The 20,549-nt window shown below is 40.4% G+C and overlaps 1 protein-coding gene across 2 annotated transcripts in view; it reads left to right on the forward strand.

The window, feature by feature from the left end:
- Positions 1–20,549, forward strand: part of CTBP1 (C-terminal binding protein 1) — a 274,979-nt gene that overhangs the window by 108,162 nt on the left and 146,268 nt on the right. The window contains exon 1 of one of the 2 annotated variants that reach the window (XM_039541239.1): positions 4,924–4,945. The exons of the other annotated variant lie outside the window; for it this stretch is intronic. Within the exon in view, the coding sequence (XP_039397173.1) occupies positions 4,939–4,945 (7 nt within the window). The 5' untranslated portion in view covers positions 4,924–4,938. Of the gene's footprint in view, positions 1–4,923; positions 4,946–20,549 lie in introns of those variants that run through there. 2 annotated transcript variants of the gene reach the window in all.

Below are 20,549 nucleotides of genomic sequence, written 5' to 3' on the forward strand. Positions count from 1 at the left end.
CAAGAAGGGTTTCTTCAGATATGTTAGCAACAAGAAGGTGGTCAAGGAAAGTGTGGGCCTCTTACTGAATGAGGGAAGCAACCTAGTGACAGAGGATGTGGAAAAAACTAATATATTCAATGCTTTTTTTTTTTGCCTCTGTCTTCACGAACAAGGTCAGCTCCCAGACTTCTGCATTGAGCAGCACAGCATTGGGGGAGGTGACCAACCCTCTGTGGAGAAAGAAATGGTTCAGGACTATTTAGAAAAGCTGGATGAGCACAAGTCCATGGGGCCAGATGTGCTGCATCCGAGGGTGCTAAAGGAGTTGGTGGATGTGAATGCAGAGCCATTGGCCATTATCTTTGAAAACTCATGGAGATTGGGGGAGGTCTTGGATGACTGGAAAAAAGCTAATGTAGTGTCCATCTTTAAAAAAGAGAAGGAGGATGATCTGGGGAACTACAGGCCAGTCAGCCTCACCTCAGTCCCTGGAAAAATCATGGAGCAGGTCCTCAAGAAATCAATTTTGAAGCACTTGGAGAGGAAAGCGATCAGGAACAGTCAGCATGGATTCACCAAGGGCAAGTCATGCCTGACTAACCTAATTGCCTTCTATGACGAGAACTGGCTCTGTGGATGAGAGGAAAGCAGTGGGCGTGTTATTCCTTGACTTTAGCAAAGCTTTTGATATCGTCTCCCACCGTAGTCTTGCCAGCAAGTTAAAGAAGTATGGGCTGGATGAATGGACTATAAAGTGGATAGAAAGCTGGCTAGATCATTGGGCTCAACGGGTAGTGATTAGTGGCTCCATGTCTAGTTGGCAGCCAGTATCAAGCAGAGTGCCCCAAGGGTCGGTCCTGGGGCCAGTTTTGATCAATATCTTCATTAATGATCTGGAGGATGGCATGGACTGCACCCTCAGCAAGTTAGCAGATGACACTAAACTGGGCGGAGTGGTAGATATGCTGAAGGATAGGGATAGGATACAGAGGGACCTAGAGAAATTAGAGGATTGGGCCAAAAGACATCTGATGAGGTTCAGCAAGAACAAGTGCAGAGTCCTGCACTTAGGATGGAAGAATCACATGCACTGCTACAGACTAGGGACCGAATGGGTAGGCAGCAGTTCTTCAGAAAAGGACCTAGGGGTTACAGTGGATGAGAAGCTGGGTATGGGTCAACAGTGTGCCCCTTGTTGCCAAGAAGGCTAACTGCATTTTGGGCTGTATAAGTAGGGGCATTGCCAGCAGATCGAGGGATGTGATCATTCCCCTCTATTCAGCATTGGTGAGGCCTTATCTGGAGTACTGTGTCCAGTTTTGGGCCCCACACTACAAGAAGGATGTGGAAAAATTGGAAAGAGTCCAGCCTAGGGCAACAAAAATGATTAGGGGGCTGGAGCACATGACTTATGAGGAGAGGCTGAGGGAACTTGGATTGTTTAGTCTGCAGAAGAGAAGAATGAGGGGGAATTTGATAGCTGCTTTCAACTACTTGAAAGGAGATTCCAAAGAGGATGGATCTAGACTGTTCTCAGGGATACCAGATGACAGAACAAGGACTAATGGTCTCAAGTTGCAGTGGGGGAAGTTTAGGTTGGATATTAGGAAAAACTTTTTCACTAGGAAGGTGGTGAAGCACTGGAATGGGTTCCCTAGGGAGGTGGTGGAATCTCCTTGCTCAGAGGTTTTTAAGGTCAGGCTTGAGAAAGCCCTGGCTGGGATGATTTCGTTGAGGATTGGTCCTGCTTTGAGCAGGGGGTTGGACTAGATGACCTCCTGAGGTCCCTTCCAACCCTGATATTCTATGATTCTAAATGAAAAGTATTAATTAATTATATTATTCATAGGACTCATAGCTGGAAAATCTTTTCCCAGCCCAGCTTCTACTTCTGATTGTACAGTGTGGTTTGGGAATAATATGGTGAAACCAATAACATCAGGGTTTTAAGGAAAGTTAATTATAAATGTTGCCCCAAGATAACATAAATGAATATGCAAGCTGCCCAAACCTTCTTTTAAATATTCACTGACAGTATTGTAAATATAAAAATCTGCAAAAATGGTTGTTTATATACAATACACAATGCCCATTTATAGTAACTCAAACCTGCTACTTGAGACCACTGTTCATTCAGTGGAGGGCTTGAATGGCTCATGAGGTCATTCATAAAGAAGGAAAGAAATCACACACACACACACACACACCACCACCACCACCACCACCACCTTCTGTGTTTTGTTTTTTTTCAGTATAAGACTTGTTAGCCAAGGTCAAACCTGATTTTCTTAGCAGCTTCTGTATCTTTATACATGCTTCAAATATTCAGGTTCACAACTTCAGAATTACTGCTAGAAATATTAAAATAGCCTAGCTGATTAAACTTCCTGAATATCCGTTTCCTTTGGTTCTTAAAGAATTAGCACATTGACAACTGTTTAGAAACATGCTTCGCTTCTATGCAGATGTTACTCCTAAAATCTATTTATGTAGACACTTAACAGCCTGGTCTACACTTAAAATTTAAATCAACATAACTATATCCCAGAACGACATAGGTATTCTGACCTACCCTTAGCATATTTGCATCTAGGTCGATGGAAGAATGCTTCTATTGACCTAACTACCGTGGCTTGAGAAGGTGGATTACTTACAGTGATGGAAAAACCATTTTGGTTGCTGTAAGCTGCATCTACACTATGGGGTTAGTGCAGCATAGCTGCAGCGCTGTAGCTGTGCTGCTGTAGGCCCCGTAGCATAGAGAAGCCCTAAAGGAGATTTGTAGTGGTGATTTCCTGAGGGATTAACAATATTGACTTGCGATATGGAAGTCAGGTGAACACTTTCTCTTTATGAATGAGAATTTGTGAGTTAAAATGAAATGAATTATGAATTAAATTTCACGTAATTAGCCATGAATTAAAATTCATTCAGTTTATGAATTAGAATCCCAATCTTATGCTTGAGAAGTAGTTTTAATTTGTACTACAGAACACAGATTTGCAGGGATCATCACAGAGCATCTCAGATAACTGTGTTAATGTTTATTAATAAATAAACCTGGAATAGTACATAAAATTCATAGTTTAAAAATGTGTCAGTGAAGGTTTGTTGGAAAGGGTCTAAGTTTGGAGTGAGTATATTTGTTTGCCTTCTGTGACCCACTAAACTAGTGAAGAGTGTTGAGTTAGTTCATCCTCTGTATGTTTCATAGGCAGATACCAGCAAATGAGAATAGAGCTTTTTGGCACCCACCTGCTGGCTAACATTTTCCCTTTTTCCTCCACAGGGCAGTGTTGCTTCCTTCCTCTGCTGGAGGAAGTCAGGGTGAAATTGCTCTGCCATCTTTCTCTTTTGTATATTTGAACCATTTATGGCAACTTATCATGTTTACATTATTTATCCACTGAGCTGTGATGGGTTCTACCAGAACAAAATGCCCATAGGTGTCACGTGCAGATAATTATTACATGTCTCTGTTACCTGCTCTTCTAATCATGCTTGAACAAGCTGAGAATTTTCACTCTGATTTTGAGGCTTTCTCTGGCTCTTCGTGGAGCCATATGCGCTGGAGATCACTTAAATGTCTCATTTCAAAAAGATGTTCAGATAACAGAGCAGTTTCCTCTGAGCAAAGGTGCTTCCAACCCACAGTTAGGAACAGGGTAGATATTTTTGTACCAGAGATGACATCCTTCTTGAATCAGACCTAATTAGCTTCTTTGAGGTGGCTGAACTATGCCCTTTTTGCTTCCCATGTAAACCCAAGTGAGGAGCATCATATCCTGACAGCAATTCAAAGTTCCAATAGGGATCACAATCCCATGTCTAGGATTCTGTCTTAGGAGCCAGTGTGGCCATTAAGCACGAGAAACTGTTAGCTCTTTTACCCTACCTCAAATATTACTGATCTAGATGATAGCGAGAAAAAGTTCTCATCTTCTGACCCACAGTTGACTCTTCCCCACCTACTTCCAGTTGACACAGTGCTGAACACATCTCTGGGACCTGGAGTAGCACCTACACTAGGAGTTCTAATCATGTATACATTGATGGAGCTGACATGGGAGCAAATAGAATCCTAGAAATGTACAGCTGGAAGGAACCCTTAGACATCATCAAATCCAGCCCCCTGCACGGAGGCAGGACCAAATAGACTTAGACCAGTGGTTTTCAATCTGAAAAATGTCAAAAGGCGGTGCAGACTCCTTTGGAAATCTTAAACGTAGTCTGCAGATACCTTCCAATGGTTTTCAACCTGTGGGTATTTGTCCAATATGTTGTTAAAAATCTCTAATGATTGTGGAATCCCTATCTGATTTGAGGCCTATTCCAGAGCGTAAATATCTAACACGAATTACAAAGTTTTTCTATTATCTAACTCAAATCTGATGCAGATTAAGCCCATTACTTCTTGTCCTACCTTCAGTGAGCATGGAGAACAACTCATCTTTATAACAGCTCTTATCAGATTTGAAGACTTGTTGGGCCGTCTTTTTTTCAAAACTAAACATACCAGTTTTTTAATCCTTTCTTTATAGGTCAGGTTTTCTAAAGCTTTTATTTTTGTTTTGTTGCTTTCTTCAGGATTCTCTCCAGTAAGAGCACATTTTTGTAAAAGTTCTTTAATGTAGACAAGGCTACAAAGTTAAGAGGGCATAGAAGTAAAAGGCCTATTGGACTATATGAAGATGTTTTCCTTATAGCTCCTGCTGGGTGAAGAGTGAAGAAGACACAAGTGATTTGTTTTATCAGGGCTAAGATTTCTGTTTACTTAAGCGAGTCTCCTGTGTTGATAAAAAGGATGGGAGAGTGAGGACATTTAAAAACTAGAGTCTGTGTAATGCTTTGAACTTGAATTTTCCCTAACTGACTTATATTTTTCTCTTCTGTAGTGCTTCCATGATCTCAGTCTTTGAGTCCCGTCTCTGATGGTGGTTTGTCTTTGGTAGTTGAATGGAAGGTCAGTGTTTTCATAACACAACTAAGCTTGCCTGACATTATGCTTTGTCCATTAGCTACTGTAGAATATTTGAGACTTTTTTAGCCTGCTATGGGGAGATGGTCTTTGATTGCCTTTAAATCCCCTTAAATGGTTTTGTTTTATTAGTGTCTAAATACATTTCCCAGTGAACTTGCATTCTTGATTGGTGGTTATTCTATCTGGACAGTTAATGCAGTGGACACTGCCAAAAGGTTGAAGATGTTTTTCTCTCTCTTTCCCTCTCCCTCTTTGGAAGCTTGAATAACAAAAAATTCATAGGCATTTCATTTGACTTTTAAAATGTTGGCTTATAATAGAAAGAAATAGAAAAGACATATTAGATCTTCAAGTCCATAACCAAGGCAAACTGTAGGAGTTTCCTGTCTAGCAGATTCAAATATAAAACTGCAGCATCTTCTGCATCCAGTCTTTTACAGACTGAACTAACATCAAATTTAGAGAATAGACTTTAGACCAGGGTTCAGCAACCTTTCAGAAGTGGTGTGCCGAGTCTTCATTTATTCTCTCTAATTTAAGGTTTCGCGTGCCGGTAATACATTAAACGTTTTTAGAAGGTCTCTTTCTATAAGTCTATAATATATAACTAAACAATTGTTGTATGTAAAGTAAATAAGGTTTTTTAAATGTTTAAGAAGCTTCATTTAAAATTAAATTAAAATGCAGAGCCCCCCCAAAACCAGTGGCCAGGACCTGGGCAGTGTGAGTGCCACTGAAAACTAGCTCGCGTGCCGCCTTCAGCACCCGTGCCATAGGTTGCCTACCCCTGCTTTAGACACTGTGTTATACTATGCTCATCTGATGTTTCATGCAGCTGCTTGCAGGGATCTTTGTGGTGTATAAACAAATGTTACTAAATCACTAATGTGATGTGTATAAAGCTGAGCATACTGATTTGCTCTGGGAAGTTTTGTACTGTTTTCCCTACAAGAGATTCTTCCTGAATATAATCAGTAGCACTGCCAAAGAAAATGAGAGAGAATCCAGTCTTGTCCCCTACAGTAGATTTACCAGATAGCTTTCTAGATGATGAAAATATCAGGGACAAGCATTAATAGAATCTCACAAGTTTCAAATACTTGCCACCATTTCAGTGATGACCTGTAGCAACTTCCTTGGGCACTGACTCAAACAGAACAGATACATCAATTACTACTAAATAAGTATGTTGTAATCCATTTGCTTGACTGTGAAAATATGCTGTGAACACCTCATGACTGATACAAGTCCAGTAATCTAGAGGATTCATATCAGTTTATATGCTGCAAATACTATACATATGTCTACTAAGTAGAGCAAACCAAACTAAAGCACCAAATGTGGTAAAAAGACAATGATAGACATATTTAGAACATGCTTTAAGGATGCCACCAACATGACTCCACATCAAGTGATAATGTGGACACCACCTGGGAAGAGAGAGAGGGTGACAGAGAGAAACATTATGCAGAATAGAGAAAAAAGCCAAATCCATCAACATGATACACACAAGTCTGAACAGACCAGCATAAGACTGCAATAAATGTTGAAAACTGATAGCTGCCCTATGCACTTGAAGTTGAAGGAGGATAAAGAAAGAAAGATGATGCTGTTGAGCATGTCTGTCAAGCTTCATGGTTTCCATCTCTTTGGCAATTTTATAGCCAGAATAATACAGGATATTAAGTGTAAAATGCTAAGGCTGTAGTATCAAGTACACTCAGGAGGATCACCACCTATCATAGTTACTGGGTGAGCTGCACCACAGAACCCTTTTTGTTCTTCTTGAGTGCATCCTTCAGTTGACAAGCCTGGTTTCCTGTACATCACTCTGAGTGGAAGCATGAGGTCCAACCACAGTTGGACTTAGGGATGCCAACCCTCCAAGATTGGCCTGGAGTCTCCTAGAATCGGTATGGATCTCCCGGTGACTATTAAAAGCAATCTGGGAGATTTATAATAGGGTAATTTTAAGAAAATGACATTGTCATTGGGTTGTCATAGATGGCAACCCTATGAGATCTCTTGGCTTCAGCCTGCCTGTTTCCCTTTGAGGTTTTAACTCTTCAATTTTTGAGTGAAAGAATGAACAATGCTTTGTCTTGAAGAAGCTGTTTTTGCGTCACTAACCAATTACTGTCTCAGGCCTCCAGAGGAAAAGGCTTACAGGTGCCAAAGTGAGTTGGGCCGCCTATTTCCCAATTGTGTTAACTTGACAGGCCCAACTGCATGGTTCGGGGGGGGAGTGGAGTAGGTGTGAACCCCTTTTCCAAGCTATTGATCCTGGAGAGCTTGAGGATTTCATTGTGAATGTTGTGACAGAAGGTAATACACTGGAGCTCTATTGTCTCCCTTTAAAGTTGCCACTGACCAGCCACAGGCGGACCCATTCAATGGCAGCATGGCAGGGGATTAACAGAACTGCCATTCCTGCAGAAAGATGCATGTGTCTGCATGGAATGGGATTCCCTTTTCTATGAAGCCCCACAAATCTGCATGATTGAGATGAGTTGTGGCTTCCTGGAGTCGACATAGCTTAGGTTGACTTTCCCCAGTGTCTTCAGTGCACTGCGTTCACAGGAGATGTTCTTCTGTCCACTTACTGTGGTTATGTTTTCACATTGTATAAGTGACAAACTTTGCTAATGTAATAACACAATATATTTGTTATATATAAGACAAAATTCATGTTGATTTTTAAGGCTTAGAAATGAAGCAGACAAACTTCTGGCTCTGCAATGTTAACTCCTATACTAGCACAACTGGTGCTTGTTAGTAATATAGTGTTTAAAGATTTACAGTGAACAATAAAAGTGTAACTAGACAATACTATATATGTAAAATGTGAATTATTCTTGTGCTGAAAATAAGCTCTTAGATTTCCAGAGTTTTTTTGTCTTCATAAACTATTTCTTGAATTCACACATCATTCACAAACTTTTTTTATAATTGTAATTTAAACCAATGTTGTTGTTTGTGTTTAAATCAGGGTAATTCAGATTAAACAACCAAAGATTGTATTTAGCTAAAGGGAAATCTGTGTTTTTTGTATTAAGGATAGAAGAACACATCCAAGTCCCCCCAGAAGAATCTGCAATAGGCTGCAACAATTGGTGCTCTATAAACAGTTTTTATCCTTAGAATTTTTATTCTGTTTGTTTGTTTGTTTTTTAGTCTCCCTCTGTTTGTTTTTCCACTTCCAGTACCCTCACTATTTTTTCCACACTCTGGTAAGCAGAATGTGAATTTAATAATATTTGAATTAAACTTTTCAACCCACAATTATAGAGTTGGGTCAGATTTAAGCAAAGCAAGTTTTATTTGTTGACTTCATTTTGACCCTGTGGCAGGTTTTGTACCTTGTGAACCCCTTTGATTCGGGGGTGAGGGGGTGAGGTTAACCTCACCTCCCTGTGTCTACCGGGGAGATAGTAAGACCGATGTCAGGGCTGTATGGCCTAATGGCCAGAGTCCCTCAAATCCACCTCCCTGGGTAGGATAGCGTGGCCTAGTGGCTGGAGTTTGTCTATCTCCTGTGGGTGAGAGAGGGGTCACTTTAGCTCCTCACACTCACCTCTCCTCTGTTTTCTGTAGGCTTTCTGTGCTATTGGCTGACTGAAGCCAGAGCTGGAGCCAGAGCCTTTATGGTGTAGGAGCCTGGTCTGTGCCTTTCAGAAGCCAAGCTTAATGCTTAGGTCCAGAGTCCCCTCTACCTCACATTAGAATGAACCACAGTAAATTTATCATTTAAAACAGTTCAAGGTCAAACAGATTTTAAGAAAAGTTTTAGACAGAGAGAAAAACAGATTAAATAAAAAATATACCATATAAAATTATTTCTAATCTAACTCTGGGCAATAGTGTGACTCAGTTAGGTACAGTCTTGCAGTTAGTTACAGGTTTAACTACTGTCTGCGTATAGTCAGCATGATTTAATTAATAACTACTTACATCTTCAAGCTCAGCGGTTCATGTCATTCCACCTTCAGGTTAGTTCCCACTCACCTTCTGTTAGAATCACCATCTCTCAGAAGCCCATCTCTAATCAATGTGCGCACTTGTGTGTCATCCTCCTTTCTCTCATTTCTGATTTATATACCTAACAATCTTTGATGTTACTTTGAAGTGTTGTGTATGACTCGTACATTACCATAGTAGGTGCATGTTTTCTATGGAGTCATAAATTCTATAAATAATATTCTGTTTATGTAGATGCAATATCTAATCTCTGTCCCTTTCCCAATATTACAGACACTGGAGACATTATAATGTAAAACACAGATATGCACCATCCAATCAAGATTTGTTTTTTCAATTCCTTCAGCATTTCAAAAACTCTTTAAACCTGCCCAGGTGTCAGCTCTCCTTTGCATCCCAATGGGTCAGAATAAAGTGAATTTGTATGATAATAGAACCATCTCCCCGAGGGGTCCTCAACTGTCTTTCTCTGAAGTATGTAGTGTAATTATAGCCATGTCAGTCCCAGGATATTACAGAGACAAGGTGGGTGAGATAATATCATTTACTGGGCCAGCTTCTGTAGATGAGAGAGATAAGCTTTCAAGTCACACAGAGCTCTTCAGGTCTGAGAAAGGTACTCCCAGCCTCACAGCAAAATGCAAGGTGGAACAGATTGTTTAGCATAAGTATTTAGCACATATTGACAGCGATAAAGCCATACTCATTGTCTCACTTAATTTTAAAGTGATTAATTTTTGCGTTAATTCCCTGTTTACTGTAATACAAAATAAGCTTTATCAGCAGACAGAATCCAGCCCATAATACAAGCATGGAGAAATGTCAGCCCCAGCAATTTGAGATTACAATATTGAATAGAACTCAGCCTTAACTATTGCTTCCGCTGCCACGGAAACTATTATGAGTAACTTTATTCTTAACAAGTAATTTGACAACAGACTTTGCTTACTTTACAAAAGGAATTTTTTTTTAAAGTGCCATTTACTGGTTTGAGGAAAATGTGAGTTTGTTTGTTTTAGTGTTTTATTCTACCAAACAGAATAATGCTTATTCATTCTGAAACCAAAATTGGATTAAAAATCAGTTTTTTCTCGTGTCAAGTTGGAATTTAAATTCCGAAGTTAATTTTAAAAACTGTTCTAAGCCTAAAGCAGAGTTGTCAGTGTCCATTTAATAAATAGATTTTCCCTATTGAAGGCAATGCTGTGTTCAGCAGGAAATTAATGCATTGTTGGAATCAAATTCCGTGTAGGTCAGCCTAACCAAGGACAGGTCAGTAGCTGTGGCAGATTTAGAGTTAGAGGGGCCTGTAAGCAGCTTCATTTTCGCCCCCCCCCGAGACCTAGCCAAAAAAAGAACATTTGTTCTCCCCCCCCTTTTCATTTTTTTTCTTCCTCCTCCTATATTATAAGTCATGAGAAGTAAATGAAAATAACGTGAGGTACCTTGACTGGGGCAGCGGGTTGGGGTGCAGGCTCTGGGAGGCAGTTTGGGTGCAGGCTCTGGGCTGAGGCAGGGGGTTTGGGTGTGAGAGGGGTGAGGGGTCAGGCTCTGGGAGGGAGTTTGGGTGCAGGCTCTGGGCTGGGGCAGGGGTGCAGGAGGGGAATGGGGGCAGGGGGGGGGAAGAGCCACCTCCCTGCCACCAGGAGCACACAGAGACATGCCAGCAGCCGGCTGCTTCCAGGAGTGGCATGGGGGGACCAGACCCAGCATGCAGGCAGCTTGCCTGCCTAAGCCCTGCTGTGCTGCCGGCTGGGACTTGGGGGCAGGTTGTCAGATGAGATTTGTCCTGCATTTTGGGGGGGCGCCCTGTCACCAGGGGCCCTGTGCCACCGAACAGTTTGTTTCCTGGTACATCCGCTCCTGATCAGAAGATATCAGCTATTTAAGCTGGTGTATAATGCAAGAGTTACTCAGTGCTTTTAAAAAATATTTTCTTTATATTCTAAACTAATAGCTGATGTTTACCTTACTTGATCAACCTATTTGTATTTCCAAAGTATACCAAAAGCAAATAGTGAAATATATATTACAAAAACGCCCTGCTGTTAGCACTCAGAGGCGCAAATATTACTATGATGACTGTCCTATGAGAACCTGTATATAGTGCCTGCAAATCTGTGGACTATTTTTACAGATCATGGATCAGATGCAGATACAAATTTTGTATCTGTGGAGGGCTCTACCTATATACTTGGCAGGGGCAGCTCCAGGCACCAGCACACCAAGCACGTGCTTGGGGCGGCAAGCCGCGGGGGGCGCTCTGCTGGTCACCGCGAGGGCGGCAGGCAGGTTGCCTTCGGCAGCATGCCTGCGGAGGGTCCGCTGGTTCCGCGCGTGGCTTTGGCAGACCTCCCGCAGGCTGCTGCCAAATCTGCGGAACCGGGGACCTCCCGCAGGCAAGCCGCCGAAGGCAGCCTGCCTGCCGTGCTTGGGGCGGCAAAATACCTAGAGCCACCCCTGATACTTGGGTGGAATAGACAAAAATGATAATGAAGGTGATATTATTTATAATGTAGCTCGCTGTGTACTTACTATAGAAGAAAAGTTATACCTGCTTTGTATTGTTCAGTGCTTTTAAGTTTTGAAGTACCATCTTTTATGTGAGTGATTATTATTCTTACTTAATATTTATACAACAGTATTCTCTGGTCATGGATCAGGGCCAAAGGATATACAAACAGTAAAATCACGTACGATGATATAGTACCTCCCTCAGAGCTTACTATCTGAAAGAATAAATACATACAAATAACGAGGGACCCCAGGTTCTCTGAGCCGAAAGCTCTTGGTATCTTGTACTCTTTGTGAAGCGGTGTCAGGAAATAAATCAAGGGAGGGACACAGCACGTCTGTCTGAGAAGTGGTTGGTATAAACAGTGCAAACAAGTGCTTTCACTTAAAGCTTTTACTTTATTTACTTTATTTAGTCTCCAGCACATAAACACACAAGTCACAGGTTTAGAGCACCCCAAATCAATAATTACCCTGTATGTCTGGAGTGGTCTTCTAGTGTTCAGTGACAGATTTCCAGTGGCCAGCCTTCCGTCTGCTGCTGGGGATCTTGAGAAGTGTCCATGAAGAGTCCACTTAACTCAGACTTTTCCCCCTTTATGCATGTTAATGTTCTATAGCTTGTCAATCAAAAAAAAAAGGCAAAAGTTAAACAAGAAGTTTTCAGCCATTAGTTGAACAGATGTTTTTGCAGAGTCCACAGTCTTATCAGCACCGACAAATGCACCCCAGAAGTCAAATATAAACAGACTTCCTCCTGTTTTTCAAAGCCAGATATTTCAGCAGCTTAAAAGAAGAAAAACAGGATGGCACAGGCTCATGCTCACTTTTCGTGGTCATGCCCCCTCCCACTCTGGCCTGCCTAGTTATGCAAAGATTGCTGCAAAGGCCTACTTGCTTAGCTGCTTTTGGCAGTTAGCATAACAATCGATATTCCAGTTACTGGCAGTGGCCTATGTTTTTTTGCTGGGCTGTCAAAATCTCCCTCTACAATACAATCAAATAGAACATGTTTTATATGGATATAAAACTTATATATCTATAGCCTGTCTCAGATTGGAGTAATACCAATCCTACACCACCTGGGGATCTGGCCCATAATTTTTCTGAGGCTGAACCATTTCAGATTTTCATCTTGAAATTATACATAGCTTTTTACAGAGACCCAAAAGACTCACTCTGATTAATTTTTTAATTTCTTTTGAGTTTCACATTTTTAATAAAGCTCTATTACCTATATGCATGGGGAAGAGCACTAGCTTCACAAAATTCCCTCTAATGAATGCCAAATGTTTCTTCACTGTAGATTAAAACACTTTTTTCATTCCTTCTGAATATAAAAAAAAAATTATTGTAAACTGTTTGGACCAGGAAAACTATTAAGTATGCAAACACTTCTTGATGAGCAGGCTTGTTTGGCATTGAAGCGGGCTGGCACTTTGGAGGCCCAGATTCAAGAATAATCTCTAGACTGTTGCCTGTCATGTTTATAGGCTTTGTGGAAATGATGGATTTGATGAGAATTGCTAGCCACGCCAGACTCTTGGCATACACTCTGCCAGGCTGTTTTTGGATTATTACTAGCTTCCTGCATGGTAGCCATAGATAAGGTGCCTTGATGGCAAATAAATTTGAGTAGGCAATAGTGTGAAAACAGGTAAATGGTAGGTCCTAAAATGAAGATAGACAACTGAGGACTTCTGTCAAAACTAGCTTTAAACATGGGGCTGAGAAAATTGGCAAGAGTTGTTAACAAGATGCCAGTGCAAGGCTCACATGCAAAATAATATCAATTTGATGTTTTGAACCTTGCCACTGTTCCACTTATTGTACGATGCCATTTGAGCCTATATATGTTATTCTGTAATGCCATCTTATATTTTTGTCCAGTTATTTTAAAATGTTTGTTTCCAGGCTTGACAAAAGGACAGTATATTTTAAATGCTACCCATCATGAGTGGTTTTATGTAATTTGCTGTTTTGGAGACTTGGTGCCAGATTCTGCCACCCTTACAGTTCATAGTACCTTACTGCACAAGTTTTTGTCCCATTTATTTCAGTGGGACTATTCATGGAATAAGTTATGACTCAGCATAGGTGCTGAGTTTTACTTTCCACCCCCGCTCTGCCCCAAGGCCCTGCCCCCACTCCACCCCCTCCTTGAGGCCCTGCCCTCTCTCCGCCTCTTCCTGCCTCCACTCTGCTCCCTCCCTGAGGCCCTGCCCACCTGCGCTCGCTGCTCTCCACCTTCCCCAAGTCCCTCCCTCAGCTGCCAAACAGCTGTTTGCCGGGGCCTCTGATCAGCTGTTTGGCGACACCCCTGATAGGCGGCATCGCCTGACAGTTTTTTTTCCATGCATGGGTGGTGCAGCCCAGGAGCACCCATAGATTCAGCGCCTGTGTGACTCAGCCAAAGTAAGGAGAGCACAGAATGTGTCATTTTATAGATAAGTGTTTTGCTACTATGGCCCTATCCAAAAATCTATTAAATTACATTATAAAGTTTGTGTCATGTTGGAATGAAAACATAAAGCCTATATTAAAAATCACTATTTGCATTATAAAATTGCCAGTTGCAAAACATATTTTGTATGTGATTGAAGCACAGTATTCATCAAACTCCAACAATACCGTAGGTAGACATCTCCGCAATTAATTTTCTTATTTGCTTAACAAACAAGACTTTTACTTTAAGTGTGTATAATAGAAAAGTATTAGTCTCAAGAGAGAGGTTATTGTTTTCTGTCAGAAGCAGCTACATAATTATAATTTAGAGGAGTCAATAGAATAGTAGACAAAGAAATAACACAGACTTCTTGAACGAAAAATCTCAGAAGATCTACAGGGGTATCAGTAGTAAATTGTTTTTTCAAAACCTTAACTAAATTCTTCTCTGTCCTACTCTTGCTAAGTGATCTATCCATCTTAATATTTTTCCTATGTCTAAGTTCCTGTCTCTTAATGGCATCCTAATGCATTCTGAATTGACACATTTCACATCATTTAAACTCTGCTTACCTATTTATCATGCACAGGTCATACTTCAATAAGTGAAAGTCATTTCAAGGATCCTTTTTGCTATTTTTCTAATTCTCTGTTGCCATACTATAAATAAATTATTACTATTCTGGTCTATCATTTTACAGTTATGATAAACAATGTGTTCCTTCCGTCCCCCCCTTCCCACATACAGAGTGAAGTTTTGAATGTGGTGTTTTTTCTTCCTGCTATTTTGTTTGTGTCAGCTTAACATGATATTAAAAACTGGAAACTGAATTTTTTTGTACAGCTGTTTCTGGCTTTGTAAGAAATGCAGAGATGACCTGGTTAGTGTGGCATCTACTCTAAGACAGTTAGAATATCAAGTCAATGCTTACCGAGGCTAGGATTATATGTCATTCAGTCTTGTCAAAAATTCTATGAATATTCAATGAGGATTTTAATGTATTGTCATCAGGGAAGCAATTTCTATAGAGTCATATTAAACATGTTGTCATCTCTTCAGTTTAAATACATTGTTTTGCCCATGAAGTGACCTTAGGCAATTTTAAAATCATCTCATTTTTTTCTATTTGGCTTACACCAAATACATTAATTTTACCTAATAAGAATAAAACCTAATAGGGGACCTAATCCACTCATATAGGGTGAAGCAGAGTGCTAATAAATAATCAGGGTATAATCCCACATATAATCAGGATTTGCCTTTGTAGTTTATATGAAAACAAAAGATCTAAGATACAGTGAGGTAGTTTGGTAGTTGTATTACTCAAGCTCTTCATTGAGAGTTATTTTCCAAGTGGTGCCTATTGATTCGGCTTCACAAACCCATTGAAGATACTGGTTCTAGCACATCTAAATCATCATGCATTGTTTTGTAAATGTATTCTTGTGTATTTACGTGTCCTTTAGTTCTCACTGCCCAATCCAGCTTCTAATTTTCATAGGTGGGGGGGACACATACTTGTGAATTGATTATCATGAAAAAAATCCACTGTACATCAGGCAAAGTGAGTTTAGAGAAGTTTATTTTACTACAAACACTCATTTTCTTGAAATGACAGATGTTACAACTAGACAAATCATCAGCCTCTGTAGCTCAGAATGCCAAGATTATTTTGAAGAAAAAAAACAATATTTACGAGTAGTGGGTTGTTGTTTTTTTTTTGCAATACGTATTAAATTATATACCAGTCTTCTTTCTGACATAAGAAATGAGTATATATTCTTAGTAGAAATGAAGCTGTTTTTTTTTCCTCTAGAATGAGCTATTTCAGACTGTGTATTGAACGTGTCTTGTAACTGAATTGTGGACAAGAGGCTTGTTTGTCGTAGAAACCATTTGAGTTGAGTTAGGGGAAAAACGGATTTGTCAGTTAGAATAGAATAAGGTGACTTCAAATATCAAATATTGTAAGAATGGGCAAATGTTTTTATAGTGTTCATTAAAAGAACTAATCAATATGGAATGATAAATATTTCTTTACAATGACTTTATAGTGGACTGGCTATTAATTCAGTCCAATAGCACTATTGGCTGGTGAAGAATGCAATGTTATTTACACAGTGTTAAGATTTGCATCTGGCCCAAGGTTTTTAAAGAAGAATAGTAATTTGGGGTGCGTGCACTTCTGGGTGTGCAATCTGAGACAACTTAAAGGGACCTCAAAAAAAGATATACTGGCACTAGAAAAGGTTCAGAAAAGGGCAACTAAAATGATTAGGGGTTTGGAGAGGGTCCCATCTGAGGAAAGATTAAAGAGGCTAGGACTCTTCAGCTTGGAAAAGAGGAGACTAAGGGGGGATATGATAGAGGTATATAAAATCATGAGTGATGTGGAGAAAGTGGATAAGGAAAAGTTATTTACTTATTCCCATAATACAAGGACTAGGGGTCACCAAATGAAATTAATAGGCAGCAGGCTTAAAACAAATAAAAGGAAGTTCTTCTTCATGCAGTGCACAGTCAACTTGTGGAACTCCTTACCTGAGGAGGTTGTGAAGGCTAGGACTATAACAGCGTTTAAAAGAGAACTGGATAAATTCATGGGTGGTTAAGTCCATAAATGGCTATTAGCCAGGATGGGTAAGCAATGGTGTCCCCATCCTCCGTTTGTCAGAGGATGGAGATGGATGGCAGGAGAGAGATCACTTGATCATTGCCTGTTAGGTTCACTCCCTCTGGGCACCTGGCATTGGCCACTGTCAGTAGACAGATACTGGGCTAGATGGACCTTTGGTCTGACCCGGTACGGCCGTTCTTATGGACATGATTTTCAGAGGATGGATACTCAACACTTTTTGACAAACAGGCCTTTTAATATATCTCAGGTTGGATACTCAAAATCACTGGTCACTTTTTAACAAATGAAAATGAGTGATAGTCATGTTACTACATAGACTTGTCCATCCATGTACCATCCTAAGGTATACTAAACTCGTTTTTTTGCAAGATGGGATTCACTTCCTTGAGCTCTGCAACTGGATTTGAGAAAACTGGTCCTAATTCCTCACTTGGATTCTTCTTCCTATCATATATGTGCCTTGCTTAAGCATTTTGCACAAGTTTACCCACCTAAGTTCATAGCTAAAAGGCACAGCTAGTAACTCCCTATTTCATCATATCCTTCTGCACATACATAGCTAGGGTGGCCACTTGCATTTAAAAATAAAGAAAGGATGGCAGTATGAAAAGTACAATACAGCTTATTTTAAGAGACACTATTACACAGTGTTTTGTTTTATGGTACAAACCCATATATTTACATTACATGACTAGTGCTAGAAAACATACTTTTTATCTGATGAAATCAGAGTGGATTAATTGAAATCAGCAAGATTTAAATTTAATGATGATGTTTTCTGTTTGTTCTGTTTTGGTTATTTTCTCAAAGAAAGGTTCATTCCCATTGGTTGGTATAACTCTTACAGCATGTTGATTTGATTATTTACAACTAGCCTTTACAGTAAATTTGCACTTCTTTTTGCCAGCCACAAGGATGCACTGTAACCATGCACACTTATGTATGCAGTTATTGCTTAATGTATACTTAGATTCTTAATTTCTACATTTTTTTTAGAAAATGGTGAATGATGTATTTCTTATTTACTAGATAAGTTAACCTTTACTCATGATTTTGTGTCAAGCTGCACTTGAATGGGAATTAGAATTCAATTAAAAATATACAAAATAAGCACTTTAATTGCTTATTAATTTAATAAAACTACCATTTCCCCCACATCTCCATTGTCGAAATCTACACCCGAAGCTCCACTCTGAAGTATGCTAGATGGCTCTGATGACTAGACTGCAAAAGTGAAACCAAAAGTAGATTTGATAAACTGAAACATGAAGTATATTTGATAAACTGAAACATGAAGTAATTAAGGCCAAAGAGTGTTAAGATCATGCAATAGTGAAGTGCAATAGCATTGTAGCAAGTAACAGAAAGACACTAATGCACAATAAGTAGTATAGGAATGAATTTATCACACACTCTACTCATTTTACATCACAAGGTTTTGCTTCTTGCATGGAAAAGTTTTTTTTGTTTGTTTTTTGTTTGTTTTTTCCTTCCTGTGTCTTGTGGCGTATGCCTGCTTTTTTTGTACCCAGAGCACTAATGAATGTCCGTAAGTCTCTAGATGGTCCAGTAACACTCTTATTTTGTTCCTGTTTGGGCGACTGCTTAGCCAGTTGATTCTTTTTTTTTGTCCATTTTCTGCTTTTTGAATGTTATTTTTATTTTTTCTAATTATTTTCTATTTCCCTCAATTCATTGAGAGGAAGGAAGGTCTGATGGTTAGACTACTAGTCTGGAACTTCTGAGACTCCAGGTCTGATTCCCTGCTGTGCCACAGACTTCCTGTGTGACCTTGGGCAAGTCACTGAGTTTTTCTTTTTGCCTCTGTTCCCTACGTATAAAATGGGGATAACAACACTTTCCTACTTCAGAGGGGTGTTGTAATCTAGAATGTATTTACAATCATACAGTGTTCAGATACAAAGATGGTAAGTAGACACTGGAAACCTCAATGGCTAAGTGGGCAGGCCTTAATTTTAACAATTATGCATCTTCAGTTAAGAATGGAAAAAAAAGACCAATATCTACATCTCTACCCCGCTATAACATGGTCGTGGGGAGCCAAAAATCCCTACCGTGTTAGAGGTGAAACGCTGTTATATCAGGGTAGCGGTGGCAGGGCTCCAGCGGTGATTTAAAGCGGCCGGGGCTCCCCGCAGCAGCCGGAGCCCCAGACCCTTTAAAGCAGCACCGGAGCCCCACTGCTACCGCACATGTTATATCGGGTTGCATATATACTCATGGTGTAATTCTGGCCCTATTGAAGTCAGCAAGAACACCTGCATTGATTTCAATAGAGTCAGGATTTCACCTTCAGTATTTTTATTATTTAACATTTATAACAAAATAATACCCCAGTGTGCTAGGTTCTGCACAAACACCTGCTAATTTGTGCATTTTATATGCTTATTCTTTGCTGCTCCCTACAGTGGGTCATGTTATGTTATCTTTGAAATACTGTTACCTTAACTAGAGCCTTGCAATGTGACCTGAACCCAGGGGGACCCAACCACAAGTGTTGGGTTGAAGCTGGGTCTGAAAACAACCCAACACTCTCTCAGGGTTGGGTTGGGTAGCCTCTGATCACCTCCTCCTGCCCATAGGGTCACCACGGTGGGGGCTGCATGCCCTGTTCCTGCAAGCTGCTGCTGCCTCACTGTTCTGTGTGCTGTGGGTTGAAAGACTCATCAGTGTGCTCACTCCACAGCACTGCAAGATGGCAGTGGCAGCAGCAGGCACGAGTGGGGCATGCAGTCACTGCTGCATCAACCAATCCGGCAGGAGGCAACCAGAGAATGATTGTGACCATAAGGCATGGGGAGTGGAATACCCCTGTCAGGCTGCACACCAGTGATGAGATGGCAATGACTGAGGTTTGGCGGGAAGTGTTGGGTTCATGTTAGGTTGAGTCTGAAGATGACTCAGCACTTGGGCTCAGGTTGGATTTTGGTTGGCTGTTGGCTGGTTGGGTTCAGGTCGGGATTTAAAACTAGGCCTGAGCTGACCTCTATGCTTAATTGCAGGAAAAAGTCTACTACACTGTGCTTTGTGTACTTTTTTTAGTACTGATTTTCAAATGAAAACTATGTTTATACCAGCTAGATTATATCCTTCTTTCTTCAGGCAGAGGAGAATACTGTACTCTGGCATTTGTTATTACATTAAAAAAAATACCTTGTAGCACATTCATTCCTTCTATGTATTATGGGAACAGAACTGACTTATCATGTGTGAAAGAATTTAAAACTAACTAATGGTTGACAAGCCTGGTATTCTAGAAGGTGAAATATCAGGCCCAGATCTCAGTCTCTCTCACTTGATGATCTGGTGGAGCTAGAAGGAATATAAAACCTCATGGTTTTGGCCATAAACCAACCTCTGTCTGAATGGGTAGCTCATTCTATTCTACTATAAGGCTAAGTGCACTTTCCTCTGAAGCAGCTGGGCACTGTCAGGGTCAGGATACTGGACTAGATGGGCCATTGATCTGGTCAGGTATGATATTTCTTAAGCTATGGAAGATGCAATAGAAAAAATCCTCAGGAGGTGTAAATTAGCTTAGTTCTATTGAAGTTAACGAGATTTGGAAAATTTACATCAGTCAGGCCCAGTGTATTTTAGTCTCTTAGAAGAGGATGATCAGGTTGCTTTATAAGCAGCAAAGGTTGCTTTATGTTGCCTTGCACAGTCACCTGTTCAGACAAGGAAGCTGAGTTCTCGTTAACACAAACCAAGCCTAAGATTAGCTTATCCTTAGGTTACTCCAATATAGCCATGGCAGGTAGGGTGTGATTTCTTTACCAGTAAAAGGGCGCTTATACACTGTGGTATAACTAGGGTGACGATATATCCTTCTTGACCGGAACAGTCCTCTTTTTTTAAGCCCTGTCCCTGACAGTGCAACTTTTTTGGCAAAAAAAATGGGACAGGGCAACCTGGTGATGTTTGGAGGAGGAGGACAGGAGCCTGGCCAACGTGTCTCCGCTATGTCCTACCCTTCCAATCAGAGA

The sequence above is a fragment of the Mauremys reevesii genome, linkage group 5 (genome assembly GCF_016161935.1).
Source record: "Mauremys reevesii isolate NIE-2019 linkage group 5, ASM1616193v1, whole genome shotgun sequence".
NCBI lineage: Eukaryota > Metazoa > Chordata > Testudines > Geoemydidae > Mauremys > Mauremys reevesii.